The sequence below is a fragment of the Chiloscyllium plagiosum genome, unplaced genomic scaffold, assembly GCF_037043375.1.
Source record: "Chiloscyllium plagiosum isolate Xiang-an unplaced genomic scaffold, Cpla_swu_hap1 HiC_scaffold_37, whole genome shotgun sequence".
NCBI lineage: Eukaryota > Metazoa > Chordata > Chondrichthyes > Orectolobiformes > Hemiscylliidae > Chiloscyllium > Chiloscyllium plagiosum.
This window is the reverse complement of record NW_028270175.1, coordinates 21,281,141-21,302,694: the sequence shown is the minus strand read 5'-3', so window position 1 is coordinate 21,302,694 and position 21,554 is coordinate 21,281,141. Positions and strand designations below refer to the sequence as shown.

General features: G+C 40.0%; 1 protein-coding gene across 4 annotated transcripts in view; it reads left to right on the top strand.

The window, feature by feature from the left end:
- LOC122540343 (matrix remodeling-associated protein 8-like) overlaps nt 1-21,554 on the top strand; it is a 62,452-nt gene that overhangs the window by 6,835 nt on the left and 34,063 nt on the right. For all 4 annotated transcript variants that reach the window (XM_043675920.2, XM_043675921.2, XM_043675918.2 and 1 more), the window contains 3 exons: nt 10,457-10,483; nt 11,289-11,594; nt 18,164-18,265. In XM_043675920.2, the coding sequence (XP_043531855.1) occupies nt 10,457-10,483; nt 11,289-11,594; nt 18,164-18,265 (435 nt within the window). The remainder of the gene's footprint in view (nt 1-10,456; nt 10,484-11,288; nt 11,595-18,163; nt 18,266-21,554) is intronic.

Sequence of the window (21,554 nt, the reverse complement as noted above, 5' to 3'; positions counted from 1 at the left end):
CCAGTTACTTTTGAAGTGATGATCTAATTTTTGCCTTGACAGACAATTTTGGTAAAGCTGGACATTTCATAATTTTGAAGAAACCTTAAATGGCTGACCTCAGAATACCTGGGGCCATTTGGTGTCAGACATAATGTTATGCTTCTAACCAATTGAGTCAGTCTAGTTCACATATAATAATGTACCTCCGTACAACTGGGGAAGGTCCAGATTAGAAACTATATTATACCTGCAATAAATGGAAACAGTTGGAATCAACCACAGATGTAAGCATACCAAATTAAGAGTAGAGAAGCCAGGTAGTAATAGCATACCAAGTAATATAGAAAAGGACTCAAATGCTGTTTCTATCCCATTACTTTTTGTGTAACTCTGAGCCATACACATTAGTTTGTTATGCAATGTGGACATACTGCATTGTCAAAATGGAATTTGAAGGATAGGTGACTTCACTTCTGGTGTCTACATGGACAGGGTTGAACTACTTGTCTGGTTATGCCTCTGGAAAGACATTAACATGTAAAAGGGCCTTTGGATAATCTTCCATTGAATATATGTCAGGATTTAACAGATCACTTATGGAATTAACAGTATTGCCTGGATGTATACAGAAACACAAATATGATAGTTGCCCTAAGACTTGGTATCTGCAAACATGAAATCCAGTAAACCAGTATGAAGGAACCGGTTTATCATAAAAAGATGTGAATAACCATTGCTTGTTTAGAGTAAGATGCCTTCCTTCAGAGGGCGTTGATCTTGACTGCCTTTTCTGCACTGATCTTCTAATAAGAAGTGCTATTGTCTCAAGTTAGTTTATATCACATGACCACAAAATCAATACTGTGATTATCCACACAAACAATTTGATGGCATAAAATTACCATCACACAAAGGGTCTGAGGTCCATGAACAACAGCAACTTCCTGAGCAACCATGCAGCTTAGAGGAGATGTTCCTCTTCTGGTAACTTTCCCTTTAAGGTTTCCACCTTGCTGCACTTCTCACACTTTTCATTTAATATCATTGTTGTCCTCCCATTCATATGTCATTCAATTTTTCACTCAAGTTTTTACTCTCTTCTATGCTAGACAACCGTTTATCCTTGGTGATTTGAACCTCCACCTCTATCTCAACAATTCTTGTTCTTCTTATCTCAGAGTTTACCGGCTTATTTAACTAATTCTGTCTCTTAATGTAGTCATAGACCAATGAAGCATGGAATAGACTCTTCGGTCCAACTGGTCCACGCTGACCATATTCTCAAATTAAACTAGTCCCATTTCCCTGAATTTGGCCCATGTCCCTCCAAACTTACCTATTCATGTACTTATTCAAATGTCTATTAAATGTTGTAACTGTACCTGAATCCACTACTTCCTCGACAGTTCATTCAACACATTAATCACTCTGTGTAAAAAAGTTGCCCTTCATGTCCTTTTTAAAACTTTCTCATCTTACCTAAAATATGACCCCTAGTTTTGAATTCCCGCACCCAAGGGAAAAGACCCATTATCTGTGTCCTCATGATTTTATAAACTTTTATATGGTCACCCCCCCCAGCCTCCTATATTCCAATGAAAAAAGTCCCATTTTCAGTCCCAGTGAAATGCCATTCTTACTACCTGCCACACAAGTTCACCTCCACTATCCTGACAGTGGTCTACATCCCACCCCGTGCGGAAGTGAAGACTACTTGTTGAAGCATACAAGACTACAAACAGTCTTGCGACGGAATGTCCCGAACCATTGTTCATTGTAATCAGTGACTTCAACCAGGCCAACCTCAAGAACATACTACCAAAATTCCACCAACAGGTTTCCTGTTCCAACAAAGGTCCGAACATCCTTGACCATTGCTATATAACCATAAGAAATGGCTACTGCTGCTACCCACATCCGCATTTTGGAAAATCAGACCGCAACACTCTACTCCTCCTCACAAGCAGAAATTGAAGTGTGAGAATGCGGTACAGATAGTAGTGCATGTTGGTCTGAGTCATGGGACTGCTTAGAATCAGTGAACTGGTCCATATTCCAGAACTCAGTGGCCAACCTAAATCAGCCACTACCATTACGGACTTCATTAGTAAATATATAGATGACTGCATGCTGAAGAAGTCAATCCGAATGTTCCCCAATCAGAAAGGATGGATGAACCATTGGATCCACTTCTTACTGAAGTTCAGGTCTGAGGCGTTCAAGTTGGGCGAGCCTGACCTATATGGGAAATTGAGGTACTACATTCACAAGGTCAAGAAGCAATACCAAACTAAACTTGAGATTCAGGCTAACCACATGGACACCTGCCATTTGTGGCAAGGCTTAAATGGCATAAAGGCCTCCAAAAGGAAGTTCAACAGAATCGCAGGAAACAGTACATCTCTACGTGTTGAGCTTATTGTTTGCATTAAGTAGAAGGGCAGTGAATGATATCACATATCCCATCAGCCTCGGATGCACCTGTACCCGCAGTCATTGCTGCAGACATTAGATTTATCTTCTTAAGAGTGAACCCACAGGAAAAAACCCACTACAGTCAAAATAAAACACAACAATGCCTCTACTTCCTCAGGAGGCTAAGGAAATTTGGCATATCCGTAAAGGCACTCACAAATTTTTATAGAAGCATCACAGAAAGCATCCAATCTCAATGAATGGACAGTATGGTTTGGTTACTGCTCTTCCCAAGACCAAAAGAAACTACAGAAAGTTGTGAACAAAGACCAGTCCATTACGCAAACCAGCCTCCCATCCATTGATTTTATCTATACGTCCTGTTGCTCAGGAAAGCAGCCAAAATAATCAAAGACCCTTCCCACTCCAGTTATACTCTCTTCCAGCTTCTTTTGTCAGGCAGAAAATATAAATGTTTCTACACAGGTACGAACAGATTCAAGGATAGCTTCTTCCCTGCTGTTAACAGCCATTTTAATGGATGTCTTTAGCGTTAATGTTGATCTTTCTCTGCACCCTTTTCGACAGCTGTAACATTGTATCTTTCCTGTAAAGCATGTACGGCAACATGTCGGTATATGTGACAATAATAAATCAAATCAAATCAAATCTGCTTCTTTCGGAGTCCATTCCTGGAAAATCTTTTTCCAAGTCACTAACCCCCAGACTCTCAAACTCTTAGCAAATAGCCTTTTTACCTTTAATCCATTATGATACTCAACAGATATTGATTCTTTAATGAATCTTTCCATTACCTTTGATGCCTTTATCTCATTAGAATTATGTCTCCTTCTTAGACCACCAATGTAGATCTCATATCAGCTTCTGTAAACTCAGGGTACATTAGCTTGAATGTATTTAACAATCAACTAGATTTACCATTCATTGCCAGATCAAACAAGACCAACTGGGGCATTATTGTATATATATACTCTCCATCGTTAAAACTGTGCATCATTTAAGAGTGCAAGAAGCCTAGCAGTGCCAGGGTCCCAGGTTTGATTCCAGCCTTGGGCGACTGTCTGTGTCGAGTTTGCACATTCTCCCCGTGTCTGCATGGGTTTCCTCTGGGTACTCTGGTATCCCCCCATAGTCCAAAGATGTGCGGGTCAGGTGAATTGGCCATGCTAAATTGCCCATAGTGTTAGGTGCATTACTCAGAGAGAAATGGGTCTGGGTGGGTTACCCTTCAGAGGGTCGGTGTGGACTGGTTAGGCCGAAGGGTCTGTTTCCACACTGTAGGAAATCTAATCTAATCTAATAACACATTCTTCCTTTTGTCCACCACTATTATCACCTTAAAACAACCCCGCTGCCTCCTCCATCTTACAATAGCAATTAGATTGTGGACTTTTTTATAAAGAGCATGATTATCCAATCAGTTGCCAATACTGCTCCCCTCCATTCCCTTAGAAGGCCGATTCCTGTTCTTTTCCTTAATCTGAATTTACAACTTTTCCCTAGCTTCTCTACCATCTTCTCTAATCCTCTGTGAGTTCACCTTGTTGATGAGACATCATTTGTAAATTCTAGACTGTATTCCTACTAAATTACTGATCACTGAACTTCCTTTCCTGACTTCTTTGTGAGCTTAATGGTTGCCCTCCTAAGGTTATAGCCTCTGCTGCTTGAAATCTGTTGACATTAGACATCTCAAAAACAAATCCTTGATCCTTTTCTTCTTGCAATCACAAACCCATCTTGTGTGTGTCTTTCTTTTCTGAAGTTTTTGAACACAACCTTTTTGGAATTCTTTGTTTGAATCTACTTTTATTAAAGTCAGCTTTTATTAAAAGACAGCTTAATTGACTATGACAAGGGTAAACGATCCCACCTCATCTGCAACCTTTGACATGGTTCAGTAACAAACTTTTACTCCAAAGCCTCTACTGTTGTCCTGCTGGTTGGAACTACACTTGACCAGTTTCATTTCTATCTTCCTGTCAAAGCCAGATAATCATATGCAATTGATTCTTTTTTCATTCCTGTAGTATTGCCTCTAGGATTCCTTGAGGCTATTATTCATAGTCTCTCCTTTTTCTCATTTGCGTACTGCTCCTTAGTACCCACATCCAGAATCATGGTGACAGTTTTCATATACATATATTGCTGGTAACTAGCTCTGCTTTACTTTTATTTGTCTTGATCCCACCATTGTCTCTGAACTATCTACTTGTCTGACATCAGGTACAGATGAGCAGGAATTTTCTTCAATTTTATAGTAAAAGAATGGAACCTATGGTTTTTAGATCCTATCACAAACTATGTTTCTTTGCCTCTGACCCTGTTTCTCTCAAAATCAAATTTGAGGTTGAACCAAACCTTGGTGATTATATTTGACCATAAGATAAGCTTCCCACCAGACATCTACATCATCACTAAAGACAGCATATCTCCATCTCTGTAAGATCTGATAACATTGACCTTGCCTCAGTTTATGAAACCAACGACTGTGCCTTTATTTACTCTAGATTTGTCTGATTGAATGCACTTCTGGTCAGAATCCCATCTTCTATCCTTCACATTCAAAGCTTTGGTACTGAACTCTGCTACCTAATTCACACTAAGTCTCAGAACATTTCCTTGTGCTTGTTAATCTATTTTAGTTTTATTCATTCATGGAATAAGGGTGTCGCCAGCTGGGCCATCATTTATTACCCATCTCTAATTGCCCAGAAGATGGCTAAGAGTCAATCACATTGCTGTGAGTCTGGAGTCACATGTAGGCCAGACCAAGTAAGGATGGCAATTTCTTTCCCTGCAGGACATTAGTGAATTGAATACGAAAACAGATGTTGCTGGAAAAGCTCATCAGATCTGGTTGCATCTGTGAAGCGAAATCAAAGTTAATGTTTTGGGTCTAGTGACCCTTCCTCTGAGAAATGCTATCTTTGATTTCTCTTCACAAATGCTGTCAGACCTGCTGAGCTTTTCCAGCTACTTCTGTTTTTGATTTACCACATCTGTAGTTTTTTCTGTTTTTATTTCATGAACTAGATGGGTTTTTCCCAATAATCATTAAACTCTTAATTCTGGATTCTTATTGGATTCAAAGTCTACCATCTGCCATGGCAGGATTTGAACCCAGGTCCCTGCAACATTAGCTGAGTTTCTGGATTAAATAATCTACTTACTACTAGGCCACATGTTGATTCATGTTTAAACGGCATCATGATTTTAAAATTCCTATCCTTGTTTTCAAATCACCTTGGCTTAGTAATCTTCAACAGCCTAAAACTATGTTCCCCCACCTTGGATCTGTGCTCTGCAAACTCCAGCTTTTTGACCATTCCTAATTTTAACCACTGGACGTTTGGTAGCCATGCCTTCAGCTACATGGATTCTAAACCTCAGGAATTTCCTCCCGATATCTCGCTGCCTTTTTTTCTCTCTTCTGTCCTTTTAGTCACTTCTTAAAATCGATTTCTCTGACTAAACTCTTAGTTATCTAGCTTAATATTTGTTTAATTGGCTTCATATCAAATTTGATAACAGGCCCGTGAAGCATTTGAGATTGTTAATATCATTAAAGGTGCAATATTATTGCAAGTCATTGTGAGGAAGAGGAATTCACAATTGGAATATATGTGCTGGTGTTGAGGATAAGTTATTATTCTGTTGTTTGATGGGTGTACAGGAAATGGTTTTATTTAGGAGGATATATTGTTATATATGCACTGGATGTGAGGAAGTGGATGTAGTTTTCAATTAATGATCTAATCGCTTCTCTGCTAGTCCTTTGGTAAAGCATTTTATGCGGTAACACACACACAAGTGAAGTGAGCTTGTCAATTTCAAATTAGCTGGCAGACTATAACATGGGGCCATATTTAATATCCTGACACCAGTCAAACACAAGTTAGGAAGGCAAAAATTGAGGTTGGGGAGGGGTGAAATCCTTTATATTTAAATTTCTTGTTCAATATTTGTCAGCCACCATTTTAACCTGTGCAGGAGTCATGATGATTGTAACCCGATGTTCTCGCAATATGACATTCGGTTCAAAATTTTTAATCATGCACTTTTAAATGCATGATCAATTTTGAATTTTCCTGGGATTGATAGTTTCAATAGTTGGCCTTCTGAAGTCAGTGCAAAACATAGCATGTTAATCCATTTGTGAACCTTGTGGAAAACCTATCATGGAGTCAGGAAACTTTTGACAGGTAAGGTTAAAAGACCTTGACAGTGTAAAATGACATAGCTAATCATAGAATATTTAATTATGTTCATGTGCTTAAAAGGTAAGTAACCATTAAAGTGAGCAGTATTGTGTGAGTGTTCAGATGCATTGCAGTACTTCCTCCTGTGGATAAAGTTCTCTGTTACATCCAACAGTGTTACGAATCAGATATTAATGTGTTGTATGAATGCTGTGCTTCATTTTCTGCTTTGATTTTCAAGTCCAGACATATGTTGAGCCTTTGAAATGACTGTACAGATACCTAATTTCTTTGATTGTAAGCCTAAAATCTATTTGTGAACTTCAAAGGCACTAATGTATTAAGTGCTAGAAATCTGAGTATAGTCATGCAGTGGAATCCTATTCTATATCCTGTACTAAAACCCATTTGAGAGTCGTGCTTTTTAAAAAAAGTTTGAATAGGTGTCAGCTTGACAATTTTCGGAGCTCCTAAGAAAAGCAATGTTTTCCAAGTCTAGTTTGAGTAGATGGATGAAATGCTCATGCATATAAAAATAAAAGTAAAAACAAGGAATGCCAAGTTTTTATTATTGGACTCATGAGTTAAGTCCAGATTGGATGCTCAGTACATGGGTATACAGGAGGCAAGGGGATATGGAGCGAAATTGGAATAGATGGGTAGTGAGGACTAGGGATCCACTGATCTTCTGCAGTCTGAGCTGGTATCCCAGACAATGAAAGCAGGTGTTCTATCCTGCTGGGTTTGGGCATCCATTCCCGCCTTGGGCTTGCTTCTGAAGATGGTAATCTTCACTCTAGCCTGCCATGACTCCCTGGGCTGAAAATTGCATGTGTGCACAAGTTCCTTCAGAACTTGGAAATTAAGTGATGGAAACTGGCCTGTCATATGCTTACTGAATCAGTGATGAATATTTGGCCCATGGTTTCAAAATGTAACACAACTGTTAATTGGTGAATAATTTATTTTCAATATAAAGATTGATTGAAAAAAACAGGGTGAGCAGCAGCAATATTAACGATGTCATAGATTATTCAGAGATAATGTCCTCCCATCTCCTTCAATGTTGTCAAGGAGTCCATCAAGCACGCTACTACCAATTTCTTCTAACAGTTATATTTTGAGACTGTCATTTTTACCTTACTGATTATGACACCTATGATACAAAGGAGCACTTGTATACTTGAATATTGATAACACTTGGTCTGGTTGTCCTCCCCAGTAATGGCTCACCCCCTTTTCTCTACTGGCAAAACACTGGGTCTATTGTACCTTGATTTTCACATCTGGGTCACACCTGCCATTTTTACAGGGTCACAATCTTCACACCTCTCCCACAGTCCAACGCTTATTGTTATTTTAAGTTAAGTAAAACTCATCATACATTGCCAATCATGCCCTCAATATATTTCCATCAGTAACACTTCTTCTCGTGCAATTCTGTTTGGAATGTGCAACAAAGTCAATTAATATTACAATACAACTTCATCTGTATTCACAAATGCATGGATGTTACGTAAGACAAGAACCAGGTGTTCTCCAGAACATTCTTCAGCCAGAGAGTGGTGAATCTATGGAATTCATTGTCCCAGAAGGCGGTGGAGGCCAGGTCATTGAGAATATTTAAGACTGAAATAGAGGGGTTCTTGAGTATCAAGGGTTATGGGGAGAGAACAGGTTGAGAAACTTATCAGACATGATTGAATGGTGGAGCAGACTCGATGGACTGAATGGCCTAATTTCTGCTCCTATGTCTTAAAGTTTTATTCTACATTTCAGCAATTTTTTTTATCATATATGTTCATGGCAATTGTTTTTTCTTCTTCAAGCTCAAGCACATTCAATGGTGGGAGAAAGTAGTGTCTTTCTTTTGTACAGATTCTGGCCTATCCTTCAGTGTATAAGATTTGGTTTATAATTGACTGCCATTTAAAATACTAATCTTATGCAACTTCTAACAAGCTAATACATCATTTCTCAACTTAAAACTCTGTTGTTTTGTAAGTGGTCTGTAGATTTGGTGAAAATATTAAACTAAATGACAATTATGTCAGTTTAGCTGTCGGGCAATTAAGACAAACTATCGTGTTAAGATATTATAGAACATAGAACATAGAAAAATACTGCGCAGTACAGGCCCTTTGGCCCTCGATGTTGCGCCGATCCAAGCCCACCTAACCTACACTAGCTCACTATCCTCCATATGCCTATCCAATGCCCGTTTAAATACCCATAAAGAGGGAGAGTCCACCACTGCTACTGGCAGGGCATTCCATGAACTCACGACTCGCTGAGTAAAGAATCTACCCCTAACATCTGTCCATTACCTACCACCCCTTAATTTAAAGCTATGCCCCCTCATAATAGCTGACTCCATACGTGAAAAAAGGTTCTCATGGTCAACCCTATCTAAACCCCTAATCATCTTGTACACCTCTATCAAGTCACCCCTAAACCTTCTTTTCTCCAATGAAAACAGCCCCAAGTGCCTCAGCCTTTCCTCATACGATCTTCCTACCATACCAGGCAACATCCTGGTAAACCTCCTCTGCACCCATTCCAGTGCCTCCACATCCTTCCTATAGTATGGCGACCAAAACTGCACACAATACTCCAGATGCGGCCGCACCAGAGTCTTATACAACTGCAACATGACCTCAGGGCTCCGGAACTCAATTCCTCTACCAATAAAAGCCAGTACGCCATATGCCTTCTTCACCGCACTATTTACCTGGGTGGCAACTTTCAGAGATCTGTGTACATGGACACCAAGATCCCTCTGCTCATCCACACTACCAAGTATCCGACCATTAGCCCAGTACCCCGTCTTTTTGTTACTCTTACCAAAGTTAATCACCACACACTTACCTACATTGAACTCCATTTGCCACCTTACTGCCCAGCTCTGCAACTTATCTATATCCCGCTGTAACCTGACACATCCTTCCTCACTGTCAACAACTCCACCGACTTACGTATCATCCGCAAACTTGCTCACCCAACCTTCTAGCCCCTCCTCCAGGTCATTTATAAAAATGACAAACAGCAATGGTCCCAAAACAGATCCTTGCGGAACACCACTAGTAACTGCACTCCACGATGAACCTTTACCATCAACTACTACCCTCTGTCTTCTTCCAGCCAGCCAATTCCTAATCCAAACCTCCAACTCACTCTCAATGCCATACCTCCGTATGTTTTGCAGTAGCCTACCATGGGGAACCTTATCAAACGCCTTACTAAAATCCATATACACCACATCTACTGCTTTACCCTCGTCTACCTCCTTAGTCACCTTCTCAAAGAATTCAATAAGGTTTGTGAGGCACGACCTGCTCTTCACAAAACCATGCTGACTATCCTTGATCACATTATTCCTATCCAGATGTTCATAAATCCTATCCCTTACAATTCTCTCTAAGACTTTGCCCACAACAGAAGTGAGACTCACCGGCCTATAGTTACTAGGGTTATCCCTACTCCCCTTCTTGAACAAGGGAACCACATTAGCTATCCTCCAGTCTACTGGCACTATTCCTGTAGACAACGAGGACATAAAAATCAAGGCCAATGGCTCTACAATCTCTTCCCTTGCTTCCCAGAGAATCCTAGGATAAATGCCATCAGGCCCTGGGGACTTATCTATTTTCACCCTTTCCAGAATTTCCAACACCTCTTCCCTACATACCTCAAAGCCGTCCATTCTAATTAATTGTGACTCAATATTCACATCTAAATTATATATTCATTATACTTACATAAAATGAACGCTCAGTTCTAAAACTGTGTATGAATTTTTAAAACCCTTTTAATCTTTCTCATTCCTTCCTTTATAGTGAAATTTGCCGCTACCTACACTAATGGTAAGCAATTTCTTATTACTTTAGTATTTATATATAAAGTATTTAAGGAATGAATGTTTTTAGTTCTCTGGCAATATATTGAATATTTCTGTAGATGATACCTTGATAAAGACAATTGCTTTGGAAAGCTAGTTTCATTGTCAAAGTGCGAGCATTACACAGCAGTGGTGCCAGCAGCTGAAAGGGAACCACAAATGAGTATTTCACATGCGATCCTTTGCCTATGCACTGAAGTCAATGTAGAGCTTCTCGCCTGGTCTACGTATGACTGCAAGTTCTAATTTCCTTGTTTCTCAACTCAGCCATTTAGGACAAACATAGAAATTGCTGGCAAACCTCAGCAGTATCGGTAGGGAGAAAGCAGAGTTAACATTTCAAGTCCAGTGTCTTTTCATCAGAACTCAGCCATTTAGGACCTTGCTTCCCAAACATTTTCCTTATGATCCTATAATGAGCTTGAATAGCAAGACCTTTGAGTGTTGATTGGGGATGTGGGGGTGCATAGTGAGAGAAAAGACCAAATGGAGAGGACGCACAGCTGCTGTTCATTGATTGGAATTTAGGAGCAGCCATTACTGCTTTAGAGCTGCAGACAATAACTTTTAGCTCACAGCCCCATTTCAGGAAGCTTTGCATAGGCTAAAAATTTGTCCTTGGCAGTATTGGATTTCTTGCCTGCTGGTTAATTTGGTTGCAAGCAGATGTTTGATTCATTTTGTCCCAACACCCAATACAAATTTCTGCATGAATCTCTATATGCATGTTAATAGTGAAGTAATCAACAAAATATTACTTCTCTTTCTAGTTCCTGCAAATGCAATGAACCCGGATAGCGTTGTGGTGGCGTACCAAAACATATCTGCTCCCACTGGGTCAGAAGTGATATTGCAATGCTACAGTCAACGAATAGTTTGGACCCAGGATCGTTTGAATGACCGACAACGTGTGGCTCATTGGGACTGGTTCTCAATCAATGGTGAATACAAAGTCGACCGTGTACTTGATATGTTCTCAGCAGGGGACCAGCGGCTCTATAACAGCTACAACCAAGGGAGAGTACTGATGTCAACTTCTGCGTTCTCCACTGGAAACTTCTCTTTAGTGATAAAGGGTAAAAGCAAACTGCCTTCCCATTTTTATTTTCGGCACTTTTATTTATTGTAATTGGCACAGCCAGTATAATAAGATGGGGCTGCAGTGATATATTCCATAGATTAAAGATGAGTACTGTGATGCTGCTTGTAGAATGTACTGGTATAAGTAGCACAGCTAAAGAATTAGTTGAGTAGAGTTATACAGCCTGTAAAATGTAATGTCTAATGGCATAGCCTGTAAAATAGATTGCAGTAAAGAGATCATTTTCATCTGATCTGGGGAGATACAATAACACTGCCTATTGAATAAGTTGGGTATAGAACATGCCTGTAGAATATGCTGAGGTACAATTGCACCACTTCTAGAATAAAGTGGGGTAAAGAAGTACTGTCTATGGAACAAGGTGGCCCTCAACTGAAACATCAAAGATGTTTAAAAAATGAAGAGAAGTAGAAGATTTGTGACTAAAATTGGTGTAGTTTCTTATCAGAATAATGTTTCAATTAAGGCTAGACATAGGATATAATTTTCAAATCAGTTTATCTACAGTAGAAAAAAAAGCCAGGGCACATCATCAAAGGGCAAGGATAAAAGATAAGAAAAAAGCAAATGTTTCAAGCCAACATGGATTTATTATCTAAACAGGGATTCAGCGAAGACTGAAACCATCTAATATTTATTGGAATCTCTAAGAATGCCACACAATGGGTAGATGGGTATGAAATATTAGGACTTTCAATAGGACCGTGATAAGGCACTTTCAAAGAGACTTGTGGCTATGGGAAATATTCTTGTAAAAAAGGAGCATATAAATTAGATAATAAATTATAAGAAGTATGAGCAGTGATCCACAGTAGTAGATTTAAATTGACATTTGACATGAGACTTTGGCTCACATTTATCACCGATGTTGCAAGTGGAATGTCATGGTTTGCAAATGATACCAAGTACATGGCCAGATAGCAGGGAACTAGAAGATGAATTAAAGTCAGTGTTATCAGTGAGACCTAGCAAAGGACAGATAAATCATAAATGTCCACTAGAATAAATACAGAATATGTTTATAAATTGATACTGTTCAAGAATTCTTTTGAAATTTACATTTGTCAAGCTGATAATCACCTGCTCATTTGAGATTTCACCATTTCCTATCAACATCACAGATTTCACTGATTAGATATGGAAAGGGTTAAGATTTTGAGTAAAACTCCTGACACTGTCCAAATATTTGTCTCTAGCAATTTATATCACACCAGTGTAAATTCTTCCATTTCCTGTTCAACCAGCTTCATTACAACTCTAAATAAAATGTTTAACTTACTGCCAAATAACCCTGGTTGGTTTGTGCTTTATTCACATGCACCAAAATCTGAATGGTCAGAGACCCCAAGTTCTTTTCACTGAAGATATTTAAAGCTAGTAGTTCGGTACTGGCTTGGGCCCCTCCCCCCAAAAATAAACAGCCCTACTCCATTCTGATTTGCTCTTCCTGGTTTTGCATGGCCAACTCTAAGAAATGTATTCTGCATTGCTCTTTGTTTTTGGTACTCAATCAAATTGTTTTTCTATTGGTGCACATCTGGTGCAGCACTGATGCAGCCATTTATCATTAGATAACACATCAAACATTATGAAGTTGAACTGCCACTTGCTAAAACCACACATAATTCCAGAATTATCCTGGAAACCAAAAAATTAACCAAGACTTCTTGTCTCCAGTACCAAACCTTCTTTAACCCTTATCTTCTGGCCCCTTCCTTCACCTTTGACAAGTGCATGGAGCTGAAAGACTTCTGTGTCACTGCAAATCAGGTAATCTATTCCGTTGTCTGTCTGCAATCTGCCTTTCCTTTGTCCACAATGCCAAATTTCTGCTCAGTTTTCATTTGTTACGAATTTCACATCTGTCTCTTGCTCCTCACCTCTCCCATCATGAACTGTGATAATTAATCATGTTCACTTCCTCCTGTCAACCCTATTCTAACTTAATTATGATCATAGGAAGGATATTATTAAACTAGAGAAGATTTAGAAGACATTTACCAGGATGTTGCCAGGTAAGGAAGTTTTGAGTTCTAAAGAAAGGATGGATCGGCTGGGACTTTTCCCACTGGAGCGTATGAGGTTGAGAGGTGACCTTGTAGAGTGGTATGTAGATGAAGAAGAGGAGATGCCATAAGTAGTGATACACATATGGCAGGGGAGAGAGAGGAAACAGTGGGATCAAGCAATGGCTAATTCACTTAGCTGGGTTATAAAACAAAAGGCATTAGAACAGGATGCTATGATTAGTCATATCAAAAGGAGTATAGATTGGGTTGATGATAGGTGTCTTTTAGGTGAAAGTGAGGACTGCAGATGCTGGAGATTAGAGTCAAGATTAGAGTGGTACAGGAAATGCACAGCAGGTCAGGCAACATCCGAGGAGCAGGAAAATTGCCCTTCATCAGCAGTGAGAGGTGTCTTTACCGTAGGATGAGGGATTTCAAGACTTGGGGGCATATTTTTAAGGTGGGAGGAGAGAGATTTAAAAAAAACATGATGGGCAATTTTTTTCCACAAAGGGTGGTTCGTGTTTGGAATGAAACTCCGGAGGAAGTGTTGGATGCAGGCACAGTTACAATGTTTAAAAGACACTTAGATAAGTACATGAGTAGCAAACATTTGGAGGGATATGGGCCAGAGGCAGACAGGTGGGACTAGTTTAGTTTGGGATTATATTTGGCATGGACTGGTTGAATGAAGGGTCTGTTTCCATACTGTATAACTATGACTTGTTTTTTCTGGTTCAATTCTAGTTGACATAGTAAACAGTTCCCTCATGTAAACAATGTTACTCTTCATTTCCAAATGACTATTACCTTCCCCCCCACCCCCTCACAAGACCCATCCTGAACTCATCTGATCTTGCAGTTTATCATTTTTAATCAAATTCCAATATCTTTTTTAAGTCTTTGAGCATCTTGCTTTCTGCCAAGTGCATGCCTTCCTTCCTGCAACTCTATGTTTGAATCTCATCAGTTCGGTTTCTGACCCTGACCGGCACTGAAAAAGTCCCAGTCAGAGTTACAAATAAGATCCTTTCTGACTCTGACCACAGTGCTCTATCCTTTCTCATCCTCCTCAACTAACCATAGCATCCTGTTCTAATGCCTTTTGTTCTGCTACCTAGCTGAGTGGATTAGCCACTACTGTTTCCTCTCTCTCCTCTGTCACACCTGCACCATTACTCCCAGCATCTCAAAAAAACCCATCCTAAGTCCTTTCCTGTTCTTCATCTACATGTCGATCCTTGGTATTCTTATAAGCAGGACCCTGACAAGGTTTCCTGATTTGTTATGGTTCTAGCTGGGTACTCCAAATGGTTAAAGCTCCCTTCGGTTATTCACCTGCCTTCTTGGTTGGTTGCAACAAGGTTAATTTAATAACGATCCCTTTCCTTGTGTATATCTTTTTTCTCAGAGCCAAATGAACTTGCCTTTTACAAAGAGCCAATTAACTAGGCTTTCTTGAATGAACAGAAAGAGTTGGTTTATTAATTACTGAATGTGAGAAGAAGATGTAATGTTATACTCTTACCAAAGGTACACAAACAGGGGTCTCACCAAGACCCACAGCCTCACTTTCCAGTACACCAACACACAGGGCTAGCAAAGAAACTGCAATGAAAACTAAAATATCTGGTGGAAGATTCAACCCACTCCATCCAGGAATTCCTTAGCATCTTCAAAGATACCAAGATGGAGAACGATGAGGTCATGGTTTCCTTCAACATAACGGCCCTATTCACATCAATAAACATCATCTAGCCAAAGAACCGCTGGCCTCACTGCTAGACAAACCAGAGATACATACACCACTAGAACCAACTCCATCAGTAAGGAAAACATCCTCAAACTACTGGACCTGTGTGTCACAACCCACTTCACCTTCAACAACAAGATGCACAAACAAATCAATGGGATGCCAATGGGATCACCAATATCAGGACTTATAGCAGAAGCAGTTATGCAGAGGTTAGAACAAGCAGCCTTTCCCACGATCTAGCTTTATCTTTAAGTCCACTATGTGGATGACACCTTTATCAATCCGAAACACGACAAACTATATGAAAGCCACAAACATAAAAAAAAATCCTCTTCTCCAGTATAAAATTCACCAAAGTGGAAGAGAACAATAGCCGACTCACTTCTTGGATGTCATGGTAGAACAAAAAGCCAATGGAGAACTGCAGACCAGCACTTACAGGAAAGTCACACGCACTGACCAGATACTCAACTACAGAAGCAACCATTCCAACACCCACAAACGGAGCTGCATCATGACACTATTAAAACGAACCACAACACACTGCAGTACCCTGGAACTACAAGAAGCCGTGTAGAAACACGGAATTCAGGAACAACAGTTCTCCGATAAGCAGTTTGCCAATTCCTGCACAATGGATCTAACTAGGAAGGCACAACACACCCAGAGACTGTAATCACCCTACCATACATCAAAGACATTTCAGAGATGACCACTAGACTACTCTGGCTCCTTGGCATTTTGGTAACCACAAACCTTCTACCACACTAAAACAACTACTGATTAAGACCTCAACTGTTATTCAGTTCTAAATAATCAACACTGTATTCGGAGTTTGTTTCCTCACAGCTTTCAATTAGTCAAACCACACTTTATGCTAGTATATAAACCTGAATCTATGAGCTCTTCTTTTGCATATTAACCTGCTTTGGCATCTAATGGAATCTTTTGAAAATCTAAGTTTAGATTTGCTGGCTATCTCTTATCTACTGGACAGACTAGGTGCTCAAAAAAATCCCACTGTCTGATCATCTGATGATTTTTCTAAATGCATTGTTGGTATTTTCTTAAACAGGTCCAAAATATTCCAAATGTTTGATGTCAGGCTATATAATCTGTAGTTTTATGTTTTCTTCCTCCCTCCCCTCTTGAATAGCAGTATTCCACTTGCCAACTCCAATTTGCTGGGACAGTTCTAAAATTGAGGGAATTTTGGAAAACTACAACCTGAGCATCCAAGATCTCTGCAGCTACCTCTTTCAGATCTAGGTGGATAGATATTGGTAGATATAGGCCATCAGGTCCTGGGGATTTGTCAACTTTTAATCTCCTGAGTTTCTCCAATGCTTTTCCTCTTCTGACATTAACTCAAGTTCCTCATTCATTAGACCCTTAAACTCTACTTCTGGTATATGATTTATCTGCTGTGGAGACAAACACAAAATACTTGCTTAACATCTTTGCCATTCCCTCATCTCCCATGATGATTTCTTATATATCTACCTCTTAAAAGAACAGTGTTTACTTTAGCTACACACTTGTAAAAGCTCCTCGAATCTGTTTTTATATTCCGGGTTAGTTTAATTTCCAGTTTTATCCTTTCCCTTTGCATTACCTTTGATTACCCTTTGTTGATTTTTAAAATCTCCCAATCCTTGGGCTGTATCTGGGCTGGTACTCCAATGCAGTACTGAGGGAATGCTGCCCTGTTGCATGCCATTTAGTCAAGGCCCTGTCTGCCCTCTTAGGTGTTTGTAAAATATGTCATGATACTATTTTGAAGAACAAGAGAGTTACTCCTGGTGGGCTGACCAATATTTATCCCTCAATCAGCCGCATTGAAACAAATTATCTGATTATTATGACACTGATTGAGGGAGTTTTCTATGTGAAAGTTGGCTGCTAGCCAATGTATTTCATTGACCATAAAATGCTTTGGAATGTCCTGCAGTTGTGAAAAACACTCGGTAAATACAAGTCGATTTTTCTTTTCATGAGTCCAGAGATGTGCAGGTTAGGTGGATTGGCCATGCTAAAATTGCCCTGTAATGTCCAGAGATGTGCAGGCTAGTTGGATTAGCAAATACATGCAAGATTACAGGGATAGGTTGAGAGTGGGTAGGTAGAATGCTCTACGGAGGATTGTTGCAGACTTGATGGGCTGAATGGCCTTTCTCTGCGCTGCAGGGATTCTATGATTCTTATTTCTATTATTTGCATATTATAAGCCTCTTTTTATCTAATATTATCCTTAATTTCCCCAGTAAACCACAGATGATTATTTTTCACTGAGTTTTTGCTTTTTCATGAAATATAGTTTTGTTGAACACTCTGAATCTTCTATTTAGATGTTTCCCACTTTAGTGTACACCATACTTTTTAGTCTATTTGTCCAACAAACCTCAGCCATTTCTCCCCTCATGGAAATTAAAAGAAACAGATATTTAAACTTCATAAAAACCAAAAGAACTTCATACTTGGCGATGGTGCATTATATTCAATCAGGAAGCAAAAATTTTTAGACTCCTGATCAAAAGCTCATGAGTGCTGTGAAATTCATATTATATCATGAGCAGTGTATAAAGTAATTGGTTTGGTTTGGAAATTTTATTGGGGAGTAAGTCTTCTCATTGTTGAGACAAGCTGATCATTAGTTCTCTACTGTGAAAGTGATAATAGAAGTAGCTAATACTTTATGTGTGATGCTTTCAAGTCTTTAAGCTATATTTTAATAATCCACTGCCTCAAATAATTTTAATCACTTTCCATCTTTTACAGATGTTAGAATAAATGATAGAGGGATTTACTCCTGCAATCTTCACCACCATTATTGTCACCTTTACGAAACAGTCAAAATACAACTTAATATCACCAGATCAGGTAAGAGAAAAGTGGGAATGGCGTAGGGTGGAAAGATGGGCACAGATTGAAGGAAACATTTAGTCTATTTTTATTGAGGTGACTTGAGGCTGTTTCTGTACAAACAAAGAAAATGAAGTTATTAAATTTATGAAGGGCAGAATGGTTTGAAGCAGAATGTTAAGTGGGCATCTCGAGATAGGCCAGCATGATTGCCCATCCTGAACTGCCCCTGAAGAAGGCAGAGGCAAGCTGCTTTCTTGGACCACTGCAATCTTAGGGGTGTAGAGATACCCAGGGAGGTAGGGAGGGTGTAGGGAGGTTCAGTATTTTGTCCCTGCAGCAAACAAGGAATGGCAATGATCTTCTTCCAAGGGAAGATGTTGTGTGACTTGGTGAGGATTTTGCAAGTAGTGATGTTCTCATGTATTTGCTGCCCTTGTCCTTCTAGACGAAAGAAGTCATGGGTTTGGAAGTTACTGTCAGAAGAGATTGCTTTCACTGACGTACTATTCTAGAATAAGAGATATAAACATAAGATTAAACAGAAGCAATTCAAAACAGAAAGTTCAAGAAACCTTATATATCTGAGATTGTGGAAAGTGCTATTTTGAAGATGATTTAACAGAGAGAACATGGGTAGAATTTTGCGGTTCACCAGTGGCAAGTATGCAGGTCAGTGGGTATGGGTAGGTTGCGCTTCGGCGGGTCAGTGTGGACTTGTTGGGCCGAAGGGCCTGTTTCCACACTGTAATGTAATGTAATGTAATGTAATCTAATCTAATCTGGGTGGCCCTTCCTATGACCCCTCCCCTGTCAACAATTTTATGTGGCCTGGGCAAGGCCCAAGGCAGTTTGCCAGACCTTGTATCAATTAAAGTCCGGCCAAAAAAGTGACGCCTCCTGTCTAACATCAGCTTGGAAGCTGATAAGAGATGTTCAATCTCACTCTGTTTGGGCTTCAAGCAGGAAACAAGGAGGCTGGATGTCCTTGCCTTGTTAGTTAAGAATGAGATTAAATCTAGCACTGAATGACATAGGGTCAGATGATGTGGAGTCTGTGTGGGTGGAGTTGAGGAACCACAAAGGCAAAAAAACCATAATGGGAGTTATGTACAGACCTCCCAGCAGTGGTCAGGACCAGGGACGGAAAATGTACCAGGAAATAGGGTATGTCAGAAAGGCAAGGTCACGGTGATCATGGGGTCTTCAATATGCAGGTGGACTTGGTGAATAATGCTGCCGGTGGATCCAAAGAAAGGGAATTCACAGAATGCTTACAGGATGGCTTTTTGGAACAGCTTGTGATGGAGCCCACAAGGGAGCAGAGTATTCTGGACTTAGTTCTATGTAATGAGCCAGACTTATAAAAGATCTTAAAGTAAGGGCTCACTTAGGAGGCAGCAATCATAATATGGTATAGTTCAGTCTGCAGTTTGAAAGAGAGAAGGCAAAATTGGATGCAATGGTGTCACAGTTAAATAAAGGTAATTATAGGGGCATGGGAGAGGAACTGACGAAAATTGACTGGAAGCAGAGCCTAGTGGGGAAAACAGTAGAGCAGCAATGGCAGGAGTTTCTGGGTGTAATTGTGAACACAATACAGAGATTCATCCCAAAGAAAAGAAAGATTATCCAGGGAGGGGTTAGACATCCATGGGTGACAAAGGAAGTCAGGAAATGTATCAAAGAAAAAGAGAGAGCCTATAAAGTGGCCAAGAACACTGGGAAATCAGAAGATTGGGAAGACTACAAAAACAAACAGAGGAGTACAAAGAGAGAAATAAGGAAGGAGAGGATCAAATATGAAGGTAAGCTAGACAGTAATATTAGAAATGATAGTAAACTTTTCTTTCAATACATTTGAAACAAATGAGAGGCAAAAGTCGAAATTGGGTCGCTCCAAATTGCTGCTGGAAGGCTGGTGCTGGGAGATAAGGAAATAGCTGAAGATCTTAATAAGTCCTTTGTGTCACTCTTCACAGTGGAAGGCATGAGTAATATCCTAACAATTAAGGAGAGTCAGGGGCAGAGTTGATATGGTAGCCATTACAAAAGAGAAAGTGCTAGAAAAGCTAAAAGGTCTAAAAATTGATAAATCTCCTGGCCAAAAGGCCCTTGATAAGGTGCCTCACGGGAGGCTGCCTAAGGTGATTGTCCATGGTGTTCGAGGCATGGATTAGAGATTGGCTGTTTGACAGAAGGCAGAGAGTTTGATGAAAGGTTCTTTTTCGGAATGGCAGCTGATGACAAGTGATCAGTGTTGGGGCCACAGCTGTTCACCTTGTATATTAATGGTCTGGATGAAGGAACTGGGGCCATTCTGGTGAAATTCATCGATGATACGAAGTTAGGTGGACAGACAGGTAGTACTGAGGAAGTGGGGAGGCTGCAGAAAGATTTGGGCAGTTTAGGAGAGTGGTCCAGGAAATGGCTGTTGAAATTCAACATGAGCAAGTGCAAGGTCTTGCACTTTGGAAAAAAAGAATACAGGCATGGACTATTTTTTAAACGGTGAGAAAATTCATAAAGCCAAAGTACAAAGGGATCTGGGAGTGCTATGCCAGGATTCTCTAAAGGTTGACTTGCAGGTTGAGACCGTGATTAAAAAAGCAAATGTAATGTTGTCATTTACCTCAAGAGGGTTGGAATATAAAAGCAGCAACATACTTCTGAGACTTTATAAAGCTCTGATTAGTCCCCATTTAGAATACTGTGTCCAATTTTGGGCTCCACACCTCAGGAACGACATACTGGCACCAGAGTGTGTCCAGCGGAGATTCACACAGATGATCCCTGGAATGGTAGGCCTAACATATGATGAACAGCTGAGGATCCTGGGATTGTATTCATTAGAGTTTAGAAGGTTGAGGGGAGATCTGATAGAAACTTACAAGATAATGCATGGCTTAGAAAGGGTGGATGATAGGAATTTGTTTCCGTTAGGTGGGGAGACTACGACCCGTGGGCACAGCCTTAAAATTAGAGGGGATCGATTTAGAATGGAAATGAGGAAACATTACTTCAGCCAGAGAGTGGTGGGCCTGTGAAATTCATTGCCACGGAGCACATTGGAGGCTGGGACGTTGGGTGTCTTCAAGGCAGAGATTGATAAGTTCTTGATCTCGCAAGGAATTAAGGGCTACGGAGAGAGTGCGGGTAAGTGGGTTTGAAACGCCCATCAGCCATGGTTAAATGGTTGAGTGGACTCGATGGGCCGAATTCCTACGTCTTGTGGTCTTATGAAGGGTCCCATGCCACACTGGCTGTCCTCCTCAAAAGTCCCCTTTTCTCCCCCAAGGTTTGATTT